Below are 23,632 nucleotides of genomic sequence, written 5' to 3'. Positions count from 1 at the left end.
ACAACATCATTTGCAAATTTCACAAATATTTCAAAAAGCCTTTGGAAGTGCCGATAAATAAAAAAATTCTGCTTAAAATGAAATTCGTGTCAGTAAATATTAGCTAAACATTGAATAATATTTAGTTTTATGAATATAAAAAAGTGCTAAGAATTAAAAAGGAAACTTTTAATTCTGCTTTAAATTACATGACGTAGAAATATGAAAAAATGACACTTACACTGAATGCATGTTAAAGAGATGATTAACTTACTAGTTAGAACTATTAAAACTAAAAATCTAGACTGGAAAGAAATTTTATCTGGTAAGTTTGTTTCATTTGACACTAACTATAGTGACAATTGACACTTGACAAATCGACAATGATTTCGTGGCGTAGACAAACAATTTAATAAGAAAACACAATTAAATTTAATTATTTATCGCATTGTATAAGAAATTCTGAACGGAATTCCAAAGGTAAGACGTGTTATTGTTTGCAGCAATCGGCAATCGTCTTTGGATTGGTATTAAATGTATTACTTTGAGCCTCAAATTTTATTGACGAATACATGAAAATTATGTTATTTTCAATTATTTATTAACTGGTAAAATACCATGCCTGTGACACTTTTTGCTATAAGAATAATTTCACCAGTGATGGGTATAAACAATACAATATAGGGTATTTTATGCAAATAGTATATTTTATAAAGTCTAATTTACGATAACTATCCGGCATTTGATCTTATAGAAATTCAAAGTCTATACATCTTTAAAAAATGTTGAAATTTACTTTATATTACAAGACAAGTCCACCATTTCGTGCCCTTAATGATACACAAACTACTAATGTGAAATAAAATGAATAAAGACAAAGTTATGACACAAAAAAGCTTGTATATTTTCGTAGAGCTTAAAATAAAACTAGACATCTTCCAAACCCGTAGGTCTTGAAGAATAAATAAAAAATATTTTATTTGATCTACTTTTAAATTAAATAATCATGTCTGATACCAATACAGAGGAATACTTTTTAGTTAATTGAAATCAAAACTAAACATGATTGTTTGTATACTCATAAAATAATAGTAAGGGTATATTAATTGAGGAACATGACATGCAAAATATATTTCTTGATAGGATGTGTACATAGCTTAGATTATTTAATGCCATAAAAATTAAATGTTATGTTTTAGATAAAATATGGGGGTGGCTATCAGCCGGTATTCTGATATATCATCTAATGAGCTCCTGGCACGATTTTGTTCTTCAGAAGTGATATGCCCAAATGACCCATTTTGGAATCAGTTATTGGCCTTTAATATACAGCTGCCTAGCAATACGTAAGTAGTTTCTTCTATCTTATAACTATTCAAGGCTTTAGTTGTATAATTATTATAAAGTAGTCAAAATAATAAAGATGATGAAGCTGGATGCAGGTTGCTTTCAACTGTTCCTATTGGAAATCCATGAGAGAGAGCTATGTCCAGCTGTGGGTACAGTACTTATAGTTGATAATGATGATGTTTATGAAAGTAGTGATTATTTGTAACAAATTATTTATTGTATGTTATTTATCATTCAAAATGTGATTCTTAAATGTTTAAAAAGGTGTTTCTAGCTAAAATATTAGTGTTGAAGTCCCAAGACATATTTACAATAACAAATCTATACTTTATCAACTTAAATTCAGTTACAAATATCTATCAATTAGAAACTATTTATTTTACGAAACTTGAAAAAATGTATTCAAATTGAAAAGTGATAGCTTAAAAAGTCATAGTATGGATAAAGTAGAAGTATAAATAATGGGTAGTTAACATGTACAAAACATACATTCATATATACATAATACATTAAAGATAAAAGTAAAAGATTTGTTTCATAAACAATCTTCATGGATATAATATATAATATATAGTTAATTAATTAAATATTTGATACAATATTGGGGTTATTGAAGATGCTGCATGTAAGTTACTTCCAACTGGTCCTATTGGAAATCTTTTAGGGGAGGCGTATGTCGAGCTGCGAACATCCTACTACCGCGATGATGATAGTGATATTTTTGGTGTCTCATGTAAAATGATATTTATTATAAGTTTGTACAGTGGGATTTCTCTAAAAATACATGTGATTTTATAATGTAAACATAATATTGCAGTGATGAACAGTTAATATTCGACTCGAGCACTGAAGCACTTCTACAGGAGTTCTTACAAAACAATCTGCAGACCGGGAACCTTGGTTCTTTGGTTCAGGTGTTCATCACACGCGCCACTGAGCTATTGGCCGCGCCTAATAGCGACAAGTAAGTTGACATGAAACAACACTTAGAACTGATATAAAATATGTTATCAGAATTAGATTAATTTTATAATTTTTTACAATGCTATGGTCAATACTACATTTCGAAAGATTTTTTTTATATGTACTACATTTTTAATTTTTTCACTAAGGAGTGAGGTATAAGCCATACTTTATCTCGGGCTGAATGACTTAAAATAAACTCCTACAAAGAGAACATCTCTTATGAATAAAATTATTAATCTGCAAATAATTTATTTTAGCATCATCAACTGGTACCTAATAATTGTTTACATTTCAAATACAACTGAATTTAATGAAAACTGTTAATCTACTTTTTTCTTTAAAAAAAATCCTTAATTAATACTATCAAGATATACATGTTATCTCGATCTAATCATGTTTGTTACAGTACTTCATCGTTTTTTATGAGTTAAGTTAGCCCATGGTACAAGAGTTATAACTTTTATAAGTTTTTTAATGAATATTAAATAAAATCTATCATAGTAAGTGTCACCAATAACAAAAGTAGTTTATATATACTCACTGCTTGGATACAGTGACAATGTTAGCAACATTTTTAGTCTTTTACGAACACTAGTTGTCCAGAACCAGAATGGTGAAATAACTAAACTCAGGAGACCCCTTTGAAGCCTCAGATCAGTTTTTTTAAGTAGATACTCCAGCAGTTTGCTTTAGGTAACCTAGGCACACTTTTTGAAGTGACTGGGTGCAAGTTCAATAGGGAGAGGATTTTGGCTTAGGTTATTACTTATTTAGCATTCAGATCTAAAAGCATATGAGAGGCTGGAATATATTTTTTTTTCTATTGGAATGTAACAGACCATAACTTCCAACAGTACTAAGTCTGCAGAGACAGATCGTTACTAACAATAATTAGTTTGAATATGTAGTAATTCCAATTTTGGAAACATCTTTTTTTACTATATTAATATTACGTTATTTATTATTTATGATTAAGTTATCTAAAATCTATAACAATGGCTATAAATTCAGCACTTTAAAGCTTTTACACTTATATTTAATCACTCTGTTTAATCATTTAGCTGTGACGTGGAATGGCCATTAAGTAATTGTTAGGCCTTGTTACAATATAGCAGTGAAAATGTCTGTTGAGTATTTTATAATCTAAAGCCAATTACAATATCTCGTCCAGTGTGATGCTTGCGTGGCAAACGTTCAACGCACTCTTCGTGATACGAGCGGTGAGCAAGTACTTGGTGGAGATAGTGCCAGAGTACGAACTGTGCCGGCACCTGGATGTGATAGCTACGCGCGCACCCAACGGCCCTGTCGACGTTCGCGATGTCAACGACACACCTGTAAGTACGCAATTTCATTACTTTCAGTGTCAGTTAACCTTCAATGGAATTCTGGAATGTTCGATCAAGATAAATTAATTAAACACTGCTTTACTTCTGTTTAAACTATAAACATTTTTGTCATCATCATCACCATCATTTCAGCAGTAAGATATCCACTATTGGACATGGATCTGGACGATTTACTTTTAAGATTTACTTAACTATTCTATAATTATTAAATAATTACTAACCTGAATCGAATATTAGGGAGAAATATAATTATTATTAAGTTTTTCAAAAGGCCTCCATAGATTTTCTAAAGAGCTTGTAGGAAGTAGCTTGCATTCTTTGTCCTGATTTTTTTAACATAAATACTATGAGACTTAAAATTTTAAAATTGAATAGTTTTTAATATGTTTGTTTTCATGCAAAGGTTTTAAATACTGAAAAATTTAATGTTCTTGGGTTAGTACTAAAAGTAATTTCGTGATTTTTTTTAGCAATTTGTCACTAACCATATAGATTTGCTATGTACATAGTTTTTATGTTGATATTGTAAGATGTTTGTAATTAATGACTACTTTACATATTTGGTTTGTTCCTTATATTGCAGCCCCCGGGGCAACCAAGCCCAGAGTCTCCGGGATCTCCTGTCCACGCATCTCAGGCCACAGTGCCTGCGCCAGCTGATACCCCTGCTTCGCCGAAACTAGTAGGAAGTGAAAGTCGCGTTGAGATGCTCATCGATGCACTAATAGGATTGATTATAGATGTTCCAGTCACGTAAGTAATTACATCTAATCATTCTGAATGACTTATGTACGCAATAATTAGTAAAAATAAAGATAAGTTAGTAACCCAGTATCTAAAACATACGCAAAGCCGTGTTTAGATATTTGTGATAAGACAATAAAATATACACTAATGGAATTTAATACCAGCTAACAATAATTTTGTTAAAAAGTTTACAGTTATAGAGGTCAACTTTAGTAATATTTCTTTGTATATTTTAGTTTCACCTCGTAATATTGACTTATAATATTGTGTATGTAGACTCTTCGGCCCGATTTACTATATTTTTATATAATTTACTAGCTATTTATTTTATATTTTTATTCTTTCCTCTACCCAGGGTCTATAGCTTTAGTGACTCTTTTATAGACAACTGTGAATACTTACTTTAAAATATTTTATCACATTTTCTTCTTTTATGTCGATAGACGCCCACTGCAAAGTCATAGGGCTCTCCTGAAGAACGTCACGACGACGGGTTTTATGCTGCCCGCATCCAGCGAATTCCCGTGAACTTAACTATGAACTAACCTGGTGGGAGCCTACCCACGCCGCGTCGACCAGCTCGTGGTCGCCACTCGAGAGCCTTTCCATCGGCCTACTGTCGGCTGCATGTTTTATTTTATTTAGCATGAATTTCAATATATTATTTTAACATTCGTAGAGTTTCATATCAGTTTTGATTTACATCGCGTAACATGCAGTCGCGTTGGCATTGCCCTATTGCTTCCATCTTCCTCTCTCTCGAGGTAAGCATGTCCACAATAACTACAACTCATTGAAGGTCATCAGACTACCGTCTGTAGGGTCTAGGTGTATATGGTCCCAATGAACTTTGGAGGAATCCTAAGACTTGCAGCAGACGTCTATCGGCTGAAAAGAGGAAGAAAAAGGTGTCCATACAGTGATGGAAGGTGTCCGCTTATCATTTACAGTTCTAAGTGTGACCAGGCATTTCAGGTTTCAAGGTTTTGACAAAGCATCCACGAATTTTTACATCCTTTTATATTTGAGTATGCTTATTCCCATGAACCTTTGACAAGTTCTGATTTTATAGACGTGTTTATTAATGCTCATGTTTGGCATCCAAAGATGAGTATAGAGAGGAAGCATATATCAAAGAATTTACTGTTTTCAACGATGTTACTCTTTTAAAAACGCATACATTTTATGATGTAACAAATCACTCTTTAATGATTTGTTTAAACATTTCTGTTGTTGCAGTGACAATACATACTATCTTCACTTGGAATGCATAAACACGTTGCTTGTGCTTATGTCTGTGTATATGTTCGCCGGGGTGCACGGACAAACTCGTCTTGTGGAGACGTCCCTCATTTACAGGTAACGTAAATGAAAATATTTTATATTTATTGTGTTTAAATAACAAATTATTTCAATGGCTTATAACTGGAGACCACGTATATGTTTAAATAAGCAAATCTGTTTTGTATCAAAAATGTTAGGAGATATAAATAGAATATTCATATTAACTGGAATAACTGGATCGGTTTTGGGTAAAAAAAAAAACTGGGATAACAAAATAAAAAAAAATTTTTAGAAAAAGTTTGTCAGAAAGAGTAAAAAAGCATTTTGCGAGCGACCGAATAAGATAGATTATATCTGTTTGTGCAAGTCAGTTAAGCAAGGAAATCTAAAAATTGTACCTTGTGTTAATTTATCTGTTTGTTACTCATTAAAACCGACTCCAAAATTTCTTGACAATTAGGAAAATGTACATATGTTTCCAATCCCAGAGAAAGTCCAGCTGTGGACGTGCTACGACTGAATTGATGTTGATCATAATGGGCTCCGATTATCCGTCTCTTAGACATAAAAAATAAATTTGAAATACCTATATACGAGTTTTCATGTTTTATCATTGATTTTACCATTTTCCTTTTAATTAGTTTAAAGTGAAATAATTGTTTTGAAAAAACATGTTTCGTTTAACATAAAGATAAATATTTAAGCGCATAAAAACGTCTAAAAGTATATTCTTTTGTGTAAATATGTGCTTTTAATTATTTTCAGGACTCTTTTCCAAGGGCGTTACGGCATGCATGCGCCTCTTCTAGTCAAAACACTGCTGGTGAACCTGTCCAGTATGCTCCCAGCGCCTCCAAACATGTTCGGGACCAGCTCCGGGGACAGTCTCTTAGTTAATTTAGCTTGTAAGTGTATTTCAATATTATTCTTTACGACAAAAATTTTGCAACCTGCAGTAGGTTATATCTATTGTCAGTGAATCAAAATAGTTGTGCCATCTAATGTTTTAAAATCATATCTTTAAAGGAAATCTGGCGTTATCTGTCCTGCATATATGCAGAACTTCATCAGACTAATCATTTACTTCTATTCCCATCTTACATATTTTAAGGGTAGAAATTAAAACAAGCACCAACGAACTAACCAACTTGCACTTACAAAAAGAATTCGAACAAATTTCAGTACTATCATATTTTAACGGTAAACATTGGGAAAGGGTGAGTCGAGTTTACAAACGACTTAAGTTTATCACACTAATCTTTACACGATGCAGTCGCCTTTTCAAGTGCCAATGCTCAATGCTGCATGATGTTCTAGAGCAGGCCCTGTCCGATAGTGCGAAAAAATTTAAGCGCACCTGCCTATGGGTGTTGGCAATGAATTGCAAAACAGATGTGAACGTGTTACACTTAATAGTCATGTTGTGTCCATCTGTCTGTGGTGTAATTATAAGCATCTATAATAAAGTTTCACAAGATATTTTAGACCTTTTAAATAAATCTTATAATAGCATTCGAATTTTTAATTAAACGAAATATGTGTAACTTGGTTTGTTGGCTTATTTACATATAATAATGTATACATTATTGTTAGATTTCAAATAAAAAGAACAACTGTTGAGTTTCTGGCTGACTGTTGGCAGATCAGCGTTCCGAGCCGGTGATAGCTTGCTATCTATAATGTTAAAATAATCGACTATTCAAAGAAAGATATCTTAAATTTAGATTACTGATTAGAGATGTAATAAATATATTAAGATTGTTATCATGTGAACTTGTATTCTTTTTTTTTGACTTTTTTGTTTGGCACAAATTGGTGTAACATTACTCCTGAAGATGACCCGTGGAGGGGTGAAACACGTGTTAAGTTGTTTAACGGTGACAGTTGTGTAATTCGCATTGTTTGCCGCATGCGCATTTATCAGCGGGCTGGCGGGCGGTGCACTTTGTTGCACGACTACCACCGCATGTGCGGATGTGGCTAAATATTGGTCCTTTTCTTACTTGTATTCTTTGTTCATGTACCAAAATTAATGATAAATTCTGTAATTTTAATGTAAACGTGTAGATATGTGCTTTTATTATCCCCAGCCGGTATATGGAGCATGCTAACGTTCGGTACGAACACGCGACAGACGATCTACAGCCACCCACCGTTGGACAGGCACGAACTGCTGGAGCGACTGAAGCGAGAGCACGGCGTTGCCAACCAGTCCTGCCTGCTGCTGCTCGCACTGGCCAACCACTGCATGACACAGGGCAACCTCTACAGGAATGCCCTGCTCTGCTGCGAAGACACCGCAGGTGATTTATTCAACATTCGTAGGTAGGCCTCCACAAGGTGTGTCCAAGATTTGTCATTGTGGCGATCTCTGGTGGATGCTGCTAATGCCTTGGAGTGGGCGTCTAACTGCTGCCAACAAAAAATATGAGTTTTCATTTATTTCTAATTATATAGTACAAAATTAAATGCCTTTGCCTATTGTAAGTGTACATAGCCCTGGTCATATTTAAGTTATCAAAATATTAAGAATTTTTTTTTTAATTGTATTAATCGGCTCTCTTAATAAAAGTAAAATAAGACATGAACAATATATGTTAAATAAATTATAACCAAGTGCACTACCGTTACAGCGATATTAAAAAAAGAAATGATTCTTTCATTTATTCATTCATCATTAATAAAAATATTGTGTTTTTAAAATACAGAGACGTCAGCTACAACCCCTCAGAGAGACACCATCGCTACAACGCAAGTGACACCACCACGAATAGATATGGCCGCGGTATGAATATATTTATCATAAATTTTAAATTTAATATGAAAAAACAACTAATTTAAAAATATTTATTTCAAAAAAAAACTATATTTGAAAGAAAAGAGGGATAATTTTTATTGTTGGCTTAGCATGAAATTAATGTGAACAATATATGAGATTAACAGCAACGTGAATCTTTACTTTGCTATGTACTGCAGTATAGCTTATCCTGCACCATAACACAGATTTGAGCTATGACCTGAATATCAGCATGAATATCATTACTATTTACAAACGTTATTAAACATGGGGTTTTGAAAATATGTAAAGAAATAATAAATGATATAGAAATATGTAGGATAAATATTTAGACAGTAGAAATTTTAGATTGACGAAGCTATTTAAGCAATAAATGTTAATATTACTCAAGTTACATACATCATTTACTGCTGTACCTGCAGTGTTTGTAATAATAAAAGTTATTGACCTTTCACATTCTGATAGAGAAAATTTATTAATTTTTCCAAAGTGATCACTTTTTTTATGTGAAATAAATTAATTATTTCGTGGCCTTATACTGACCGCTGCAGCTTTTAAACGACAATTAAAACATTTTCTTGAACTGTCAAAGTTCAGAGTCAAATGCGCAAAGTTGCAATTGTTACTATATTTTCTATTTTTTTTAATAACCGTCAATTTCTACAAAGTAAGGAAATTAATAAAAAAAAAAGTTGATCGTTCTCAAGTTATGACATGACCATAGAGAAAAGATTTTGTTTTTGAATAGATTCGTTCACATTATTATCGACTAAGGATCATTTATAATGATTACTTGTGTAGGTCAAAGTAATGCGGTTTTACCTTACACATTCATATTTGATCTTCGATTATAATTCTCATTTTTGAACTACGCAAAACGCATAGATATAGCGGCTTAATAAAGAAGTCGATGGAAGCAAGGAAAGTAAACGACAAAGAAGCGTAGAAAAACAAGCCAGAAGAGAATCAGGAACTAAATCGATTAACAACAATTGACTAGCAATATTGAATACAGTGTTTCTTATACGTTCGACGAACTTTTACTCAACGACCTATCTCCTACATAGGCATTTACACGCAGCAATGAATCGTCAATTATTTTTAACAATCTAAAAAGGTCGGATCAATTGCTCTTTTTTAATGATATACTTATATAATATTAAATTTAAAAGTAAGAAAAATAGGTTTAAAATATGTTAATGTACACCTATCCCCCGATTTACACGGTGGGTACGTTCCTGTGAAAAACGTGTAAATCGAAAATTAAAAATTTTCAAGTCAAAACCGTGTATATCGAAAAGCTTGCAAAAAATGCATAATTTTGCTTTTTAACAGTTGTGTAAAAAAACACAACTTTTTTATTTCTGTATACACCTAAAATATTGAAAAAAAAAAATTCAATATTTTAGGTGTATACAGAAATAAAAATAAAATGCATTGACAAGTTAAAATTTTTAATATATTACGGAAACATTGTTTTTTTCATTTAATTACAATACATTAAACAGAAGAACAAAAAATAAAACCAAAGGTGTTTTATTATCCTATTTTGTAATTATGCACGCACTTGTAATTTTCGAATATGGAAAATTAAATCTTTCTGAAACTGTGAAACTTTCACTCAAATACAATTTTCCGTAGATAAAACTTTATTTTTATGCGAAGAAATACAGACACAGTGTGCGTGTGCAGCAAGTCAGCACATGAGCTCGGGATTCCCCGTGAAATGTATACACAGCACACGTGTTCAATCACAGTAGCATTTAGTAGAGTGCAATAAAAACAACAAAAAAAACCTTTTTTGAAAAACCGTGTAAAAGCGAAAACGTGTAAAACAAGTACCGTGTAAATCGGGGGATAGGTGTACTTTGTTAAACAATATATGCATACACACAGACCTGTTAAGGATAATTTTTTCAATACATAATTTAGGCGTTAAGAGTATACTTTTATTTTATTTTTTAATTATGTTTTAATTTAAGCTTCACAAAGCTCTGTGCGCGACAGCCGGCTGCGAGCACTCAACACTTCTTCTCTATTTAATGCTACATTCCTGCAAGTCTTACAAGAGGCATGTGAGTAATGTCGCTCACATCGAAAATTTGGTGAGTTTTTTTATATATTTTAATAGCATATTCAACGGAATCAGGACACATTTATCAGCGGGCTGGCGGGCGATGTACTTTGTTGCACGACTACCACTGCATGTGCGGAAGTGGCTAAATATTGGTCCTTTTCTTACTTAGCATATTCTTTTCGATATCCTTATAATTTCCTCACGAAACTTAGGCCTCCTCACTGACAATGTACAAGTTATAATCGACCGTGTGAATTATGGGTGTTGATTTTTTTTGTTAAAAGTTTAAGTTAGATTTTTAATCTACACTTATTTACTATATTATTTTCTTAATGTTAACAATATAGGATCATTTATAGTTACCAATTGTGAGAAGAATGCCGGAGGAGATCAATTTGATAGAAACAAGAATCAAATTGGTTTCTGCTATAAATCTCTCCTATATAATTCCACATCTTAAAGCGATAGGATTCTAAACGAGCCCTGGTTTGAGAAGAACCCGAATCGAATTCAGGTGGATTTTTATTTGTGGTCCCTTTTAAGTCTTAATACAGTAATAAAGCGATGAATTTCAAAGCTTTATCGCATAAAAATCTTTCACCCTATTATAGCATTTTTACGAATTTTTATTTATTAACCATATGAAATATAAGTAAGCTTGAGGGACTTTTCTGAGAGCTCCATTCCGCTTCCGTCTAGTTACAATTATTTAACCAGATTGAGAAGCCGTCAAACTTGTTCCCTTAGACAGAACATTTTATTTAATGGAATCAGGCGTTATTTTGCGGAAGTCCATCCTAAGTAAGAAAAGAACCAATATTTTGCGACTTCCGCACATGCAGTGGTAGTCGTGCAACAAAGTGCACCGCCCGCCAGCCCGCTGATAAATGCACATGCGGCAAACAATGCGAATTACACTACTGCCACCGTTAAATCACTCGACACGTGTTTCACCCCTCCACGGGGAATCTTCAGGAGTTATGTTACACCGAATAGTGCCAAACACAGAGTCTTGAGAAATTTTTAGTTCCTGTAGATAAGGATTCCGAGCGATGTTTTTGCTTGATTACAATCTCCTAATCAAATATTATGAATTGGAAAAAATACACAGATTAAACAATAATTCTATTACCTTTCATTTGTATAGTGTTTTAAACTTCTTTTTTTTTCAGATTGTACCGATTCTTCAAGTGCTTTACAACGCACCAGATAGCAACTCCCTCCACATATACATGTCACTTATAGTGCTCTTGATACTAACGGAAGACGACTCTCTCATCAAAAACGTGCATCTCATTGTAAGACAGTTTTCATTTATAGCAATTTTATATACATGTTAATTGATTAACGAATTAAATGCTTTTAAGGTATGAATAAAATAAAAATTAATAGTTGCAAAAATATTAAATAACGTAATGATAAAAAAACAAGAAAATTTGTGTTCAAAATTCGTATTAAATTTATTGTAAAACATATAATAATATATAAATATTTTTTTTATTATTGTTTTCTATTTATCGCTGTAGATTATACTGCCAGAAGCTATTGATCTGCATTCCAAGAGAAAAATCATTTTTATTGCATATTTCAGACTAATCATTTTACACAAAGTAGAATAGAGTATAGCTCCTTGTTCAGAAAAAAAAAGCTAGTGACCAATTATTCTGTATTATAAGCTACTTCTAAATTACAAAATATTGTTACGTCTTACAGTTAAATATCTTATTTGCTCTTAATTTATACAATACTTATGGTAAACTTTGATCAAAATAATTTACCACTGATGCCATCTAATAGCATTATTTAAAACGAATCTTGTAATTATTAATGTATGTGTAGTTTCCTCGGGGCTTAACGTACTAAAGCGCAGTTAACTGACCAGTAACAATTTTGGACTACACTTTGATTATTAATTATAATTTGAATAATAATAATAATTTATTGTATAATCGCTATGATTAATCCTTGTTATTGGTGAACGCCTCGCCATTTTGAATTTCTCAAAGTGTTGCCATGTATTGTCTAAAAGTGTGTACATATGTATGTCTGATTATAATCAACCTGTAAACAAATAAATATTAACAAATTTGTCAATAGCAATACTGGATTTAAAAGTATAAAAATTATTGCAGATGTTAAAAAACCTGACGTGGTACACGGAGCGTTCAATATCAGAGATCTCACTGGGCGGGCTGATGGTGCTGGTGGTTGTTCGCGCGTTGCAGTACAACATGGCGCGCGTTCGCGATAAATATCTGCACACCAATTGCTTAGCTGCCATAGCTAACATGAGCTGTAAGTGACTATTCATTGAGATAATGTTGATTTCTTCATATTTTTATCAACTTCATTGTAATCACTTGTAAAGGTCATGAGAAGAAAAAGGTATTAAGAAGTAATTTAATGTAGTATTTTAGGAGCAGAAGAGAAGGAAGGTAGTTGGTGTGTATGAGGAAACAAGTAAGCCAGGAGAGTGTAACTACTTCTGTATATATATATATATATATATATATATATATATATATATATATATATATATTATACTATAGACATTATGACGAAAAATAAATGATAAATGAATGATATTGTGATGAATGTAAAAAGAGAGAAAAAATTACTTAACAGAGTGAATAGACCCTGTTCCTCCCCAGATAAGGACGAAAGAATATATAAAAGAAGGTGACGAGAAGAATGCCAGAAAAGTCTAATTTTATATATATAATCTAGTTCCACTATAATATCTAATCAAACTTGAACAAGTGGAATGATGCCATCATCATTCCACTTGTTCAAGTTTGATATAATTAAACGAGTTTATTATATATCTTGAAATCATGGCGAATTAGGAACCCTAGTAGCTTTCAAAACAGACACAATAAATTCAAAATTTTTATTTGTAGAGCAATCGAGCCTTTGGGGTCGAAAGGTTCTCGAGTAGCGACAGTTGGTAGACGCGGCGGAAGTAAGCCCTATAAATCTCTGTTTTCAGAACAACGCATTATTGTTTAGTTGAAGCATAAACCTACTTAGTCGAGAGAAATTGTCTTAATTACAGTTAATAATGTAAGAATTGGTAATTGATATCAGTATTCTGTTTCAGGTGAATTTCGAAATTTACATCCGTATGTTGCCCAAAGAATAGTCTCATTGTTTGAGACATTGACAAAGAGAAGAACAAGATTATGCAGCGAAATAGGTTTGTAATCTGTACACACTTTGTCGTTATGTATTTTATACACATGTCCAGGGTGTGCTATAAATAAACGTCAAACCCATTTCGTGCGATGAGGCTGAGAATAGCTATCACAATGAAACTTGTTATCAAACTTACATCATTTTTTTACATCATTGATTTTAACAAGATAAAATTTTAATACGACTATAACATTAAAGTATGAATCTTTGACTTTTGATTAGTGAGCGTAACATGAAAAAACAGAATAGATTATAAACATAAAATTACTAAGATTTTTTTTTGAATGGCGATGTTATATTGCATGGTTGCACAGACTATTTATTAAAACTAGGGTCCACTCGGGCAAATCATGAACTGATGGCGGGCCGGCCGCCAGAAGTATAGGTAATTAAATTTTTTTGGGTTTTTTGGTCATCATCATAACCGGTCCGCATCAAGGGACTTCCCGCAACTTTGATTTTATCCTCGGTCCACCCAATGTAGTTGATTCCCACGCCACGTTTTATTTACGAGGCGGTACCTTGTGTTCGCCAGTCGTAAATAAAACGAATGATGATGAAAAAAAGAATGAAGAAAAATTATTTGAAAATCTTTCGGTTCCAAAGTCGATTTTATGAGACATGTGCCCCGCCTACTGGCACTTGAGACAAGTAATTATTTGAGCTAGTTCGGTTCTTTATATTTATATATTATTATTTATTCTTGATTTATAATATACAGTAATAACCCGCTTTACACGACCCCGTTATACGCGGTTTCACTATAACGCGAATTGCAAATTTCGCGCTCAAATGCCTCGAATTACGCGAAAGAGTGTGTATAAATAAAACGAGTCATCAACTTCTCTATGGTGTCTTGACCATCTGTCATACAATTAAAAACTGTGTTGGGTGTTATTTTACAAGAACGTAAACAAAACGTTACCCAAAAGACAATAGATGTATTTTTCTGTAAAAAACAAAGAGTATGTATTGCATAAAGTGTTCCTAGAATTAAAGTGATTGATTAAAATGATTTGTATTTTTTTGTAATAATTTTTGACTATGCTAATCATAAACCTTGTTATACGCGAATATCAGTTAACGCGATTTTTTTTTTTGGAACGTATCCCTCGCGTAAAGCGGGGTATTACTATACGTGACATAATTTTAATCAAGTCTGTTAAATTCAAATGTCATTCTAAACGTTACCGAGAATTGATTAAAAATAGTTTTGTGTAGCTTGTAATTGATTTATTCGAGTTATTATAATTTTTCTTAGTATAATAGTGATATTAAGATTATTTTTCATGATTAAAATCCGACCTATCATTTAAATGGAAATTGTCTCTTTTTAGATGAAGAAATCGATGAATTAGAATTACCACATAATGCTGAAGAGAAAAGGGAAGAAATCGTAAGTAGCTAATATACAACCAATTTTTAACTATACGGTTTACATAGTACAGGTTGTTTGGTGGCAGACTTATATTTTCAAATTGAAATAAAATAAATGTTATTTTTATTACACATAGTTTTAATAACAGCATTGTAAAAAAAAATAGAAATGCGGATTTAATTTTTTTAAGAGTATGTCATAATGTCATTCAAATGTCTTCCTACAAGTTTATTTGCACATACTATTCAGAACCCGCGACCTACTGTACATAATGTCACCTATATTGAAGTCTCATTTCTCTGCCGCTGAGCTACTATATGCCATATTTTGAGTTATTTGTCTCTAGATTGCTTTCTATAACAGGTTAATAGTTTCAACTTTTGCCAAATATTTATCCGAATATCTTATCTCCGTTCTCCAACAACCATATGAAAGATCTAAAGGAGCTTCCCTAAGTTCATAGATGGGGTATACAAAATTTTATAACACAAGTAAGAAAAGGACCAATATTTAGCCACTTCCGCACATGCAGTGGTGGTCGTGCAACAAAGTACACCGCCCGCCAGCCCGCTGATAAATGCGCGTGCGGCAAACAATGCGAATTACAAAACTACCACCGTTAATTATTATTAAAACTACATTTTAATTAATTATATTTTTACTTCAGGCAGACCACATATTGGTGCTGGATCAGGTGATCCGCATGTTGCTTGAAATCATCAACTCATGTCTGACACATCAGCTGGGATCGAACCTAAACCTGGTGTACGCGCTGCTGCACAAACGGCATTTATTCGAGCATCAACAACATGAGGGTAATCATCACATCGCGCAAAACATTGAAATGGTAATTTTTTAACTTTATCCATTCATCCTTCAGTTTGTCTTGAATTCAGTTCTTCTATAGTTTTAGTACGATATTAGCTTAGACGGATTATAGCTTAATTCTCCTAAAAACCTATAACTTGATTGTATTCAGGAATATGGGTGTTTAAAAATAAGCGAAACATTATAACATAAATAAAACATGAGAGTCGAAATAGTTGAGTAAATAAAATAGTAGAAATTAGATTACAAAAAAATGAAGTATAGAATGTTATACTCGTAGAAGAAGCAAAGAAATTTAGAGCTAGGCATAAGTTGTGCATAAAATTGATAATAAAAAGAAATCAAAGGGCACTGGGTTTCAATGTCATGGGAATGGAACTAAATAAACTATGTACTGTCATTGTACATAATAATTATTTTTCTTAATTGTTTTTAATTTTTTTGCCTGTGTAATTTCAATTTTTTTTCCTGTTGACATACAGTAAAGAGTAAATTAATAAATATATAAATAAATCGTATTTTAGAAACAGAAATTCGAAACAACAGTTTATTGTTAAAAACATTAACTTTGCACATGAAAAATAAAAAAAAAGAATTAAATATATCCTCTTGATAATATCGTGTAGACAAGTGTTTGTTAATTAAGTATTCTTGATGTTTTTATTGACAGGTCATAGGTTATTTCTCAACGAGGCTACAAAGGGTACAAGAGGGCGCTGGTGGCGACCTCGGTGTCACTGAAGTATTGCAGTGCATCAAAAAAGGTACAGAGCAATGGTCCAGCGATAGACTTAAGGTAATTATTGAAAGTTTTCTTGAAATCTCTATATTTTCTTTGAAATAAATAAATTTTTTATACGTTTTTTTTCTAAAATTTTTAAAGTAAACTATCATTGGTTTTAAAAATATGCGCAAAATGAATAGTTGTTGATATGATTCTTAACGAACCTAAATAATTTTGATTGCCCTCATTCTAGCGAGGGTGGTCAGGAGAGGTCCAAGCGTATATAGACCCTCTTCTTGCGTACGTCATCGATGTAACTGAAATACGATCGTCTAAAGTATTTTTATCTTCGCTTTAATCTTTAAACCTGCACAAAGCAGCATAACATCAAACAGCAATTTTTACTTTATAGTGTCTATTCTAATTTATTCATATATTTATGTAGAATGTAAACATTTTGTAAGCTGGAAACAGTCATGCGTGTTATTTTTCCTTTCGGGTGAAAAGTTGACGTTTTTCCTCCACAAGTGTAAATTAATATTTTGCTGTAAATATTAGCGCATTCTTGCATCGTTATTACTAGTTAATTAAGTTCTGCTTTTTCTGGTTTTCACTTAGTGTGACGAAAACTGAATAATACAGGGTGATCAGTAATAGGTGTAAAAGTTATAAAAGAGTGAATGTGGCTTGCTCACTGCCCTTCAATCTTGTAGAGAAATCCCGAGCATAACACTCTTTATGGCTCGATGAGCTACTATGAGCTTTTTTACTACGTTTAGTAATTGTGAAATGCTGTGTTTCAGAAATTCCCAGATTTAAAGTTCCGTTACGTAGAAGAGGAGAAACCTGAGGAGTTCTTCACGCCGTACGTGTGGGGCTTGATCAGCAGTTGCGGAAGCGTGTACTGGGCCAGCGAGTGTGGTGCCCGCGCTGTCGGCGATCTTTTAGGATGCTGATCTGCAAGCAGTTGCTCAGTCCTGTGCTTTTATTTCTAACTTCACCTTTCGGCTGACTTAAACCTAACATTCAGCTCTGATTTTCAGTAAACAATACGGATTGGCACTACTTCATAATATGATAAAATAATATTAAATGAATTTTATTATATGTATTTGACTCTTTAAATATATATTTAATGGTTTTGCAAAATTTAATATACTGGTAAATTTCACAGCCTAATGTATATTTCACAAAAAAATACAACAATGTACAATGACCTAATCCAATAATATCGTTTTTAAATAAAAGTTGAGGCTAACATTCCCATTTTTCATGTATGTAGTTAAAATAAAGGAAAATGAAATACTTTAAACAAAGTAAAACACTGGAAATAGTTTTCCGTTTTCGATTGATATAAGTTTAATTTTTTATTATTGGTATAACTCAGGGCAAACTTTTCCTCTCCGAAGTTGTTTCACAAAGAGTTCAGTGAGGAAGACATTGTTTAGAACATTTGAAAATTGAAGCCAAATTCTTGAAATAAACAATTGTTTTTTTTATTTTCATGAAATATGTTATATTCATATAATGTTTCGAGTTTTAATGCACACTGCGACTGCTACAGAAACACTAAGTTAATTGAAATAAAACAAAAGAAATATCTTATTGGGACATAAGCAGTATTTATTTGCATATCTTATAATAGTTTAATCGCATTCAAAAGGTGTGTGTGTGTGTATATATATTTATATATATATATATATATATATATATATATATATATATATAAATATATATGTAATGACCCAAAAACTTTTTCTTTATATAAAGGTATTTCTGGTAAAACGACGACGAAAACAATACAACAGTCAACAAAAACTGTCTCTAACATACTTTCCATCAAAAACAAACATATATGCATAGCACCATAAAGCATACTACGCACATTTATACATACACTTACGTCTTGATATTACGTAGGGTTTGCTGTTGCAATGTGACTTCGGTAATCAGATTTCACTAGAAATTTTCCTAACAAACCTTTACTCCAGAAAACTTAATCTCTCTTATTGGGTTAAAGTTCACATCTTTACTTAAAAATTAAACAAATTTAAAAGTTAAAAAATTGTGTGATGATAGCACCATTTTTTATTTTTTCAAATACTTTATTTAAAGGTTATAAAGTATAAAAGTTTTTTTTTATTTAATGACATTAATTAAAAAAGAAGGTAATGGTTTTATTTCACAGAAAGATTCCGTCAGCCTATATTCCAGTTTTTCTTACTAGATTTCTTTGCTCTCTACTCCACTAAGGCACGTAGGTTCATGTAGGCAGACACCATGATCAGGCCCGTCAAGAGCTTTAGAATTATTGTTCATTAAGAGTGTAAGACGGACAAGACTTCTTGAATTAAAATAATGCAAGTGAATTATTTAAATATTAACCAATAAGTAAGTTAAATAGTACGATGCGGGCTTATGTTTGAAATTTACATATATTTTAATTTGTTTTATTATGTCAGAGTCATTCTTTATGTAACAAAGTTTCTCCGTGAAAACAACTATAAGAGTAATTTTTTTTCTTGTCAAAATGGCGCAAAATCGCACTTTCTCCTCTTTTTTAAAGTATAAGAAAAAAATATTTTTATTTGAATTTTTGTTAAAAGTTTTTTTTATTTCTTAATTCATATCATAATGTGTTTTCAAAGTCAGATCTCTTTAAAAGCTAATGTATAATGTGTTACACAATTAATTATAAACAAATAAATGTATTTTAATACATATGATGAAACATGTTTCTTTTAAAATCTATATCTTAATATTATATTATTATGCTATATATAATCTGTTACATTTTATTCTAGGTAAAATGTTATGCAATCTCTTGAATAGAATTTTAAGAGAATTGCATATTTATTTATGAAATGTCACAAAATATTGTGATAATTAGATAATAATTACTTATTACAAAATAAGTTTACATTGATTTAAAATAAATTTGCATAGTACATAAAGTTTAAATTATTTAAGATCATACATTGTGTTGCATTGTTTGTATGTGTATGAAGATTGGATGCTTATTTGCCTAAAGAGTTTTGCTAATAAATTATGGACACCTATTCAATGATTCACTACTAAGAATATGCTTCTAAATTTAGAAACATGATCTGTAGAAGCAGTGTAATGTTTTTCAAATGGCTTTCCTTAGGCAAATATGCATACGACTGTACGGTTTGCGATTATGTGCGCCAATTTAATTTACAAATACAAAGCAATATTTACAAAATAGTAATATTATGATGAAAAAGATAAAATAAGGATTTTTGTTGCAGCTTGAATTATCCAAATATTGTTTAAATTAATATCTGTGTAATAATAAATGTATTCTTTAATTTTAAAATAAAAGTAAGCATTCTCATTAAGTGAATTATTTTATGTAACATCTTAAAATTAAAAATGATAAAAATAAATATTTTAAATATATCAAACATGTTGTATATTATTTTTGAACCTTTACAACTGCCCTAAAATAAAAGAGCCATCTGTTCTACAAATCAGTGGAATTTTTATATTATCGCTTTATATATCTACGTTATTTTTTATAAACAATTTATAATTATTTAAATTGAAAATTTTTCTTTAACGTCATACCTTAAAAAAATATTGCAAGCTGCACAACCTTTACGAAGTAAAACTACTAATCTAGCTTAAAAATTAAGCTGAAATTTTGCACGATATGCAAAATTACACCTTAAATGGAAATTAAACCAAAAATACCCGGTTATAGGCCAAACGAAAACAACATTAAGGTGATAATGGAATACATCCGTACCGAATCGGTGACAAATTTAGACTAGGATTTTGCAACTGTGTAAACGCATCCTAATCTTGTTATTGCTAACAAATAAAATAAGTGATGCCTTTTCTAATATTAACCCAGTTTTCTTAATACACTGCATGTTTATTAGATTTATTATCGTTTCTCCACCGCTAATATTACAATAATAATACTCTTTTGTTCATACATAAATTTTTAAAAATAAATATAACATTTACTAACAATTGTATTAAAAAAAACAATCTGTTTAATTTTCCCGTTTTAGTGTTTTTAGTGATATTTTTAAACATAATTCAACGTTAGCTGTGCGGAGTTACCTTATCAAAAAATAAATAGGCTAAAGACAAAGCTAAGTCAAAACTGAATCAATCAATCGCGTTGGGTCTTTGGTTAAGATAAAAGAGGTGACTCCCGAAATGGAACTTGTTTGTTGTTGTTTTTCAAATCGATGTAATATTATAGTGACATGAATTTTACACCAATTAATTAAAAGATATTGTGACTGCATCTTTTATTTTTTTGATTAAAGTTAGTGCTACAGTTTCATAGAAATATCAAAACATTTTCCGGCGTGCAGCAGGTAATTCTTATCTTTTCTCTTTTGAATTTTAAATAAAGTTATCAAATATAAATTATGTGTACTATGTACAAAATAATATGCTTAATTTTAATTTGTTTCATTGATTATCAATACTTTTAAGTTATTCCACCTTGAAGGTATAATGTTGTTTTTTTCGGTGTACTGTTACTTGCAATGAAAATCCATGTTATTGATTTAAAACTTTTAATTTTTAATAACACAACACTCAGTTACTTATAAAATTTAATCTTCTTTGTCAATATTATTATTTTGATGCAATTGATTGATAAATTATTTAAAATATTTTTTTAAGTGCTAACGCGAAAGTTTCTTTACGGACGAAATTATATTAAGTTAATAATAAATTGATTTAATCGAGATTTTTCCATTTTTCTTCTATTCATATAAACAAGGTCTTACGATTATTTTTACTAAATTTTGTTCCAATAAATAAAGAAGATTACTATTGATTAAGTAATCCATAAAGAAATTAACAAATTCAAACTTGAAATAATTATGTTCAGATGTTTAAAAAGCTGAGGCTCTAATTAAAAGGCACTTCCCATAAATTATTAAGAACAGATATTAAAATGAAATTTATTTGCACAGTTATGTTTTGTGTTAACAATTATGGAGGATATGGATTTTGCAAGTTTTATTAAAAGTAATTTGAAAGCTGTAGTTTTACATCTCACTTACTCAAGAACATTTTTATTATCCTTCTCTTTATTGGTTGTTATAGTGTTTCACATAATAACTAAGACTAAGTTATTATTTAATTGACTGTTGAATATTTCAATATGAATAATAAAATATCAATTAATTAATAACTTCAAATAGAGCAATGTTAAACAGCCTGTCTGATAAACAGAGAATAAGCTTGTAGTCAGTAATGATGAGATGTTATCTTGAAATTCCTTAGTAATTACTATAGAATTACCTTGTCTAATGTGGAAACAGTAAGTCTTTGTAGTTTGTGCAAATCATTAATAGAACTATTGATAGTATTTAAACTACTTGATACTGTTGATGCAAAATAGATTGATCATTGTGTTGACACAAGGAAAAATTTTATTATATAATACATCAGCGCTTATATAATTTATATCTAAGATCAGATAATCAAATGCATATTTTTCAACAACTTACTCACACATGCAATATAGTTATCTGTCTCACGATATTTTGTGATACAAAAATGCTTTCAATATTATTCAATACTATATCTTTAGGAAAATATACAACCAGATATTTATTACCTATTATTATTAAACTGATTACTACATACATAAAATATATTATATTCTTGTTTTATTACTGAGTTATAATAATTTTGGTGTAATTTTATCCTAAGAACTTTAAATAGACAGATATTGTATAATCATAATTTTAGCTGCACTAGCGTAAACATACATCTTAGTTGACCCACTTGGCAAGAGTTTTGGCATTTATTGTAAAATGTTTTCTTACACATATTTCTTAAAAGTTTCCTTCAATTTTTATGTTCCTTATGCAACAAGAATTAATTCAGTGTTTGCCATTTTCTTTGTCATAGGTAAGTGTTATTTGTCTGTTTGCAATTACAGTTTTATAATGTATTTGTAAGCACTGTCTTTAAAGTCACCTAGCTGGAAAGTACACTTATGGCATCAGCTTAGGCAATTAAATTAAAATCCACCGGATCGGAAGGCAGCCAAGATTCCAAGCTTAACTCCTCCTTAGTATCACTATCTCTAGAAACCTTTCCGAGAAGAGGTTCGGACCTATACAAATCGGGAGTCAATGCACCAAATCAAGCCTTGTAGTGTAGAAGAGCTATACTTAACAGGAGGTTTGGGCTACACCCCAACTTCGATCTGTCCTTCCAAACTTACAGAATATGTAAATGCTAATAGAGCCACTCTGACCATCCATGACCAAAAAAAAACCCAATATTATCGAAGTTTTATACTTTACGTTTTATTATTTTTTTTGTAAGCAATCATTCCTAATTTACGGGATTTTCAATGGGATCAATGGAATGAAAAGAATCAAAGTCACAAAAATCAGAGGATTAGCAAGTTGAATAGGCTGTCAGTAAGCCACATAGTGCGTGGAATAGATGGCCACAGGGCCTTCAGGTTCTGAACTGGAGACCATGTATAATCAAAGAGTTGGGTGGACAGATGACCTTGTGTAAGTCGCAAGAAGCTGCAAGCTACTTCAAATCTTTTCTAATGGAAATATATCCTGCCTGAACCTGAAATTAGTTTTAATTTATTATTTCTTTTTAACCGCGAGATAAATGGGGAAATGCAATAAATGGGGAAGTTAGTTTAATATATATTTGTAATCAAAACAGTTATTGTATATGATGCTCATTAGTTCTGTCTATAAACCTGTTTCAAGGCTACTTAATAGAAAAATTAAATAACGTATCTTTAATAATGTCTTAGTGGCTTGATTATTCTTGGAGACAATTGGAGTTGAATGAATGATTTCCTGAGAAGCGCTATGATTGCTCAATTGTACTGGAATTGTCATAATCAAATTTTAGCCAATGTTTTCGATGTTTTGGTGTTATACTTTATAGTGTTATAAGAAGGATTTTTAATGATAAT

The 23,632-nt window shown here is 31.2% G+C and overlaps 1 protein-coding gene across 1 annotated transcript; it reads left to right on the top strand.

Moving 5' to 3' along the window:
- The first annotated feature begins 356 nt into the window (after positions 1-356).
- LOC137922704 (dymeclin) lies at positions 357-18,334 on the top strand. The gene is made up of 17 exons (XM_068765735.1): positions 357-459; positions 1,179-1,325; positions 2,147-2,293; positions 3,467-3,632; positions 4,228-4,397; positions 5,631-5,750; positions 6,441-6,580; positions 7,766-7,978; positions 8,384-8,460; positions 10,455-10,577; positions 11,722-11,847; positions 12,682-12,844; positions 13,650-13,745; positions 15,082-15,140; positions 15,790-15,969; positions 16,621-16,746; positions 17,478-18,334. The coding sequence occupies exons 2-17, from the start codon at positions 1,186-1,188 to the stop codon at positions 17,628-17,630; spliced, it is 2,199 nt and encodes a 732-aa protein (XP_068621836.1). The 5' UTR covers positions 357-459; positions 1,179-1,185; the 3' UTR covers positions 17,631-18,334.
- Positions 18,335-23,632: the final 5,298 nt, after the last annotated feature.

Source organism: Battus philenor, unplaced genomic scaffold (assembly GCF_028537555.1).
Source record: "Battus philenor isolate CCGP_79_NKW_IND1 unplaced genomic scaffold, ilBatPhil1.0.hap1 SCAF_20, whole genome shotgun sequence".
Lineage (NCBI taxonomy): Eukaryota > Metazoa > Arthropoda > Insecta > Lepidoptera > Papilionidae > Battus > Battus philenor.
Note: the sequence above shows the minus strand (reverse complement) of the source record. Positions and strands in the feature narration are given on the sequence as shown.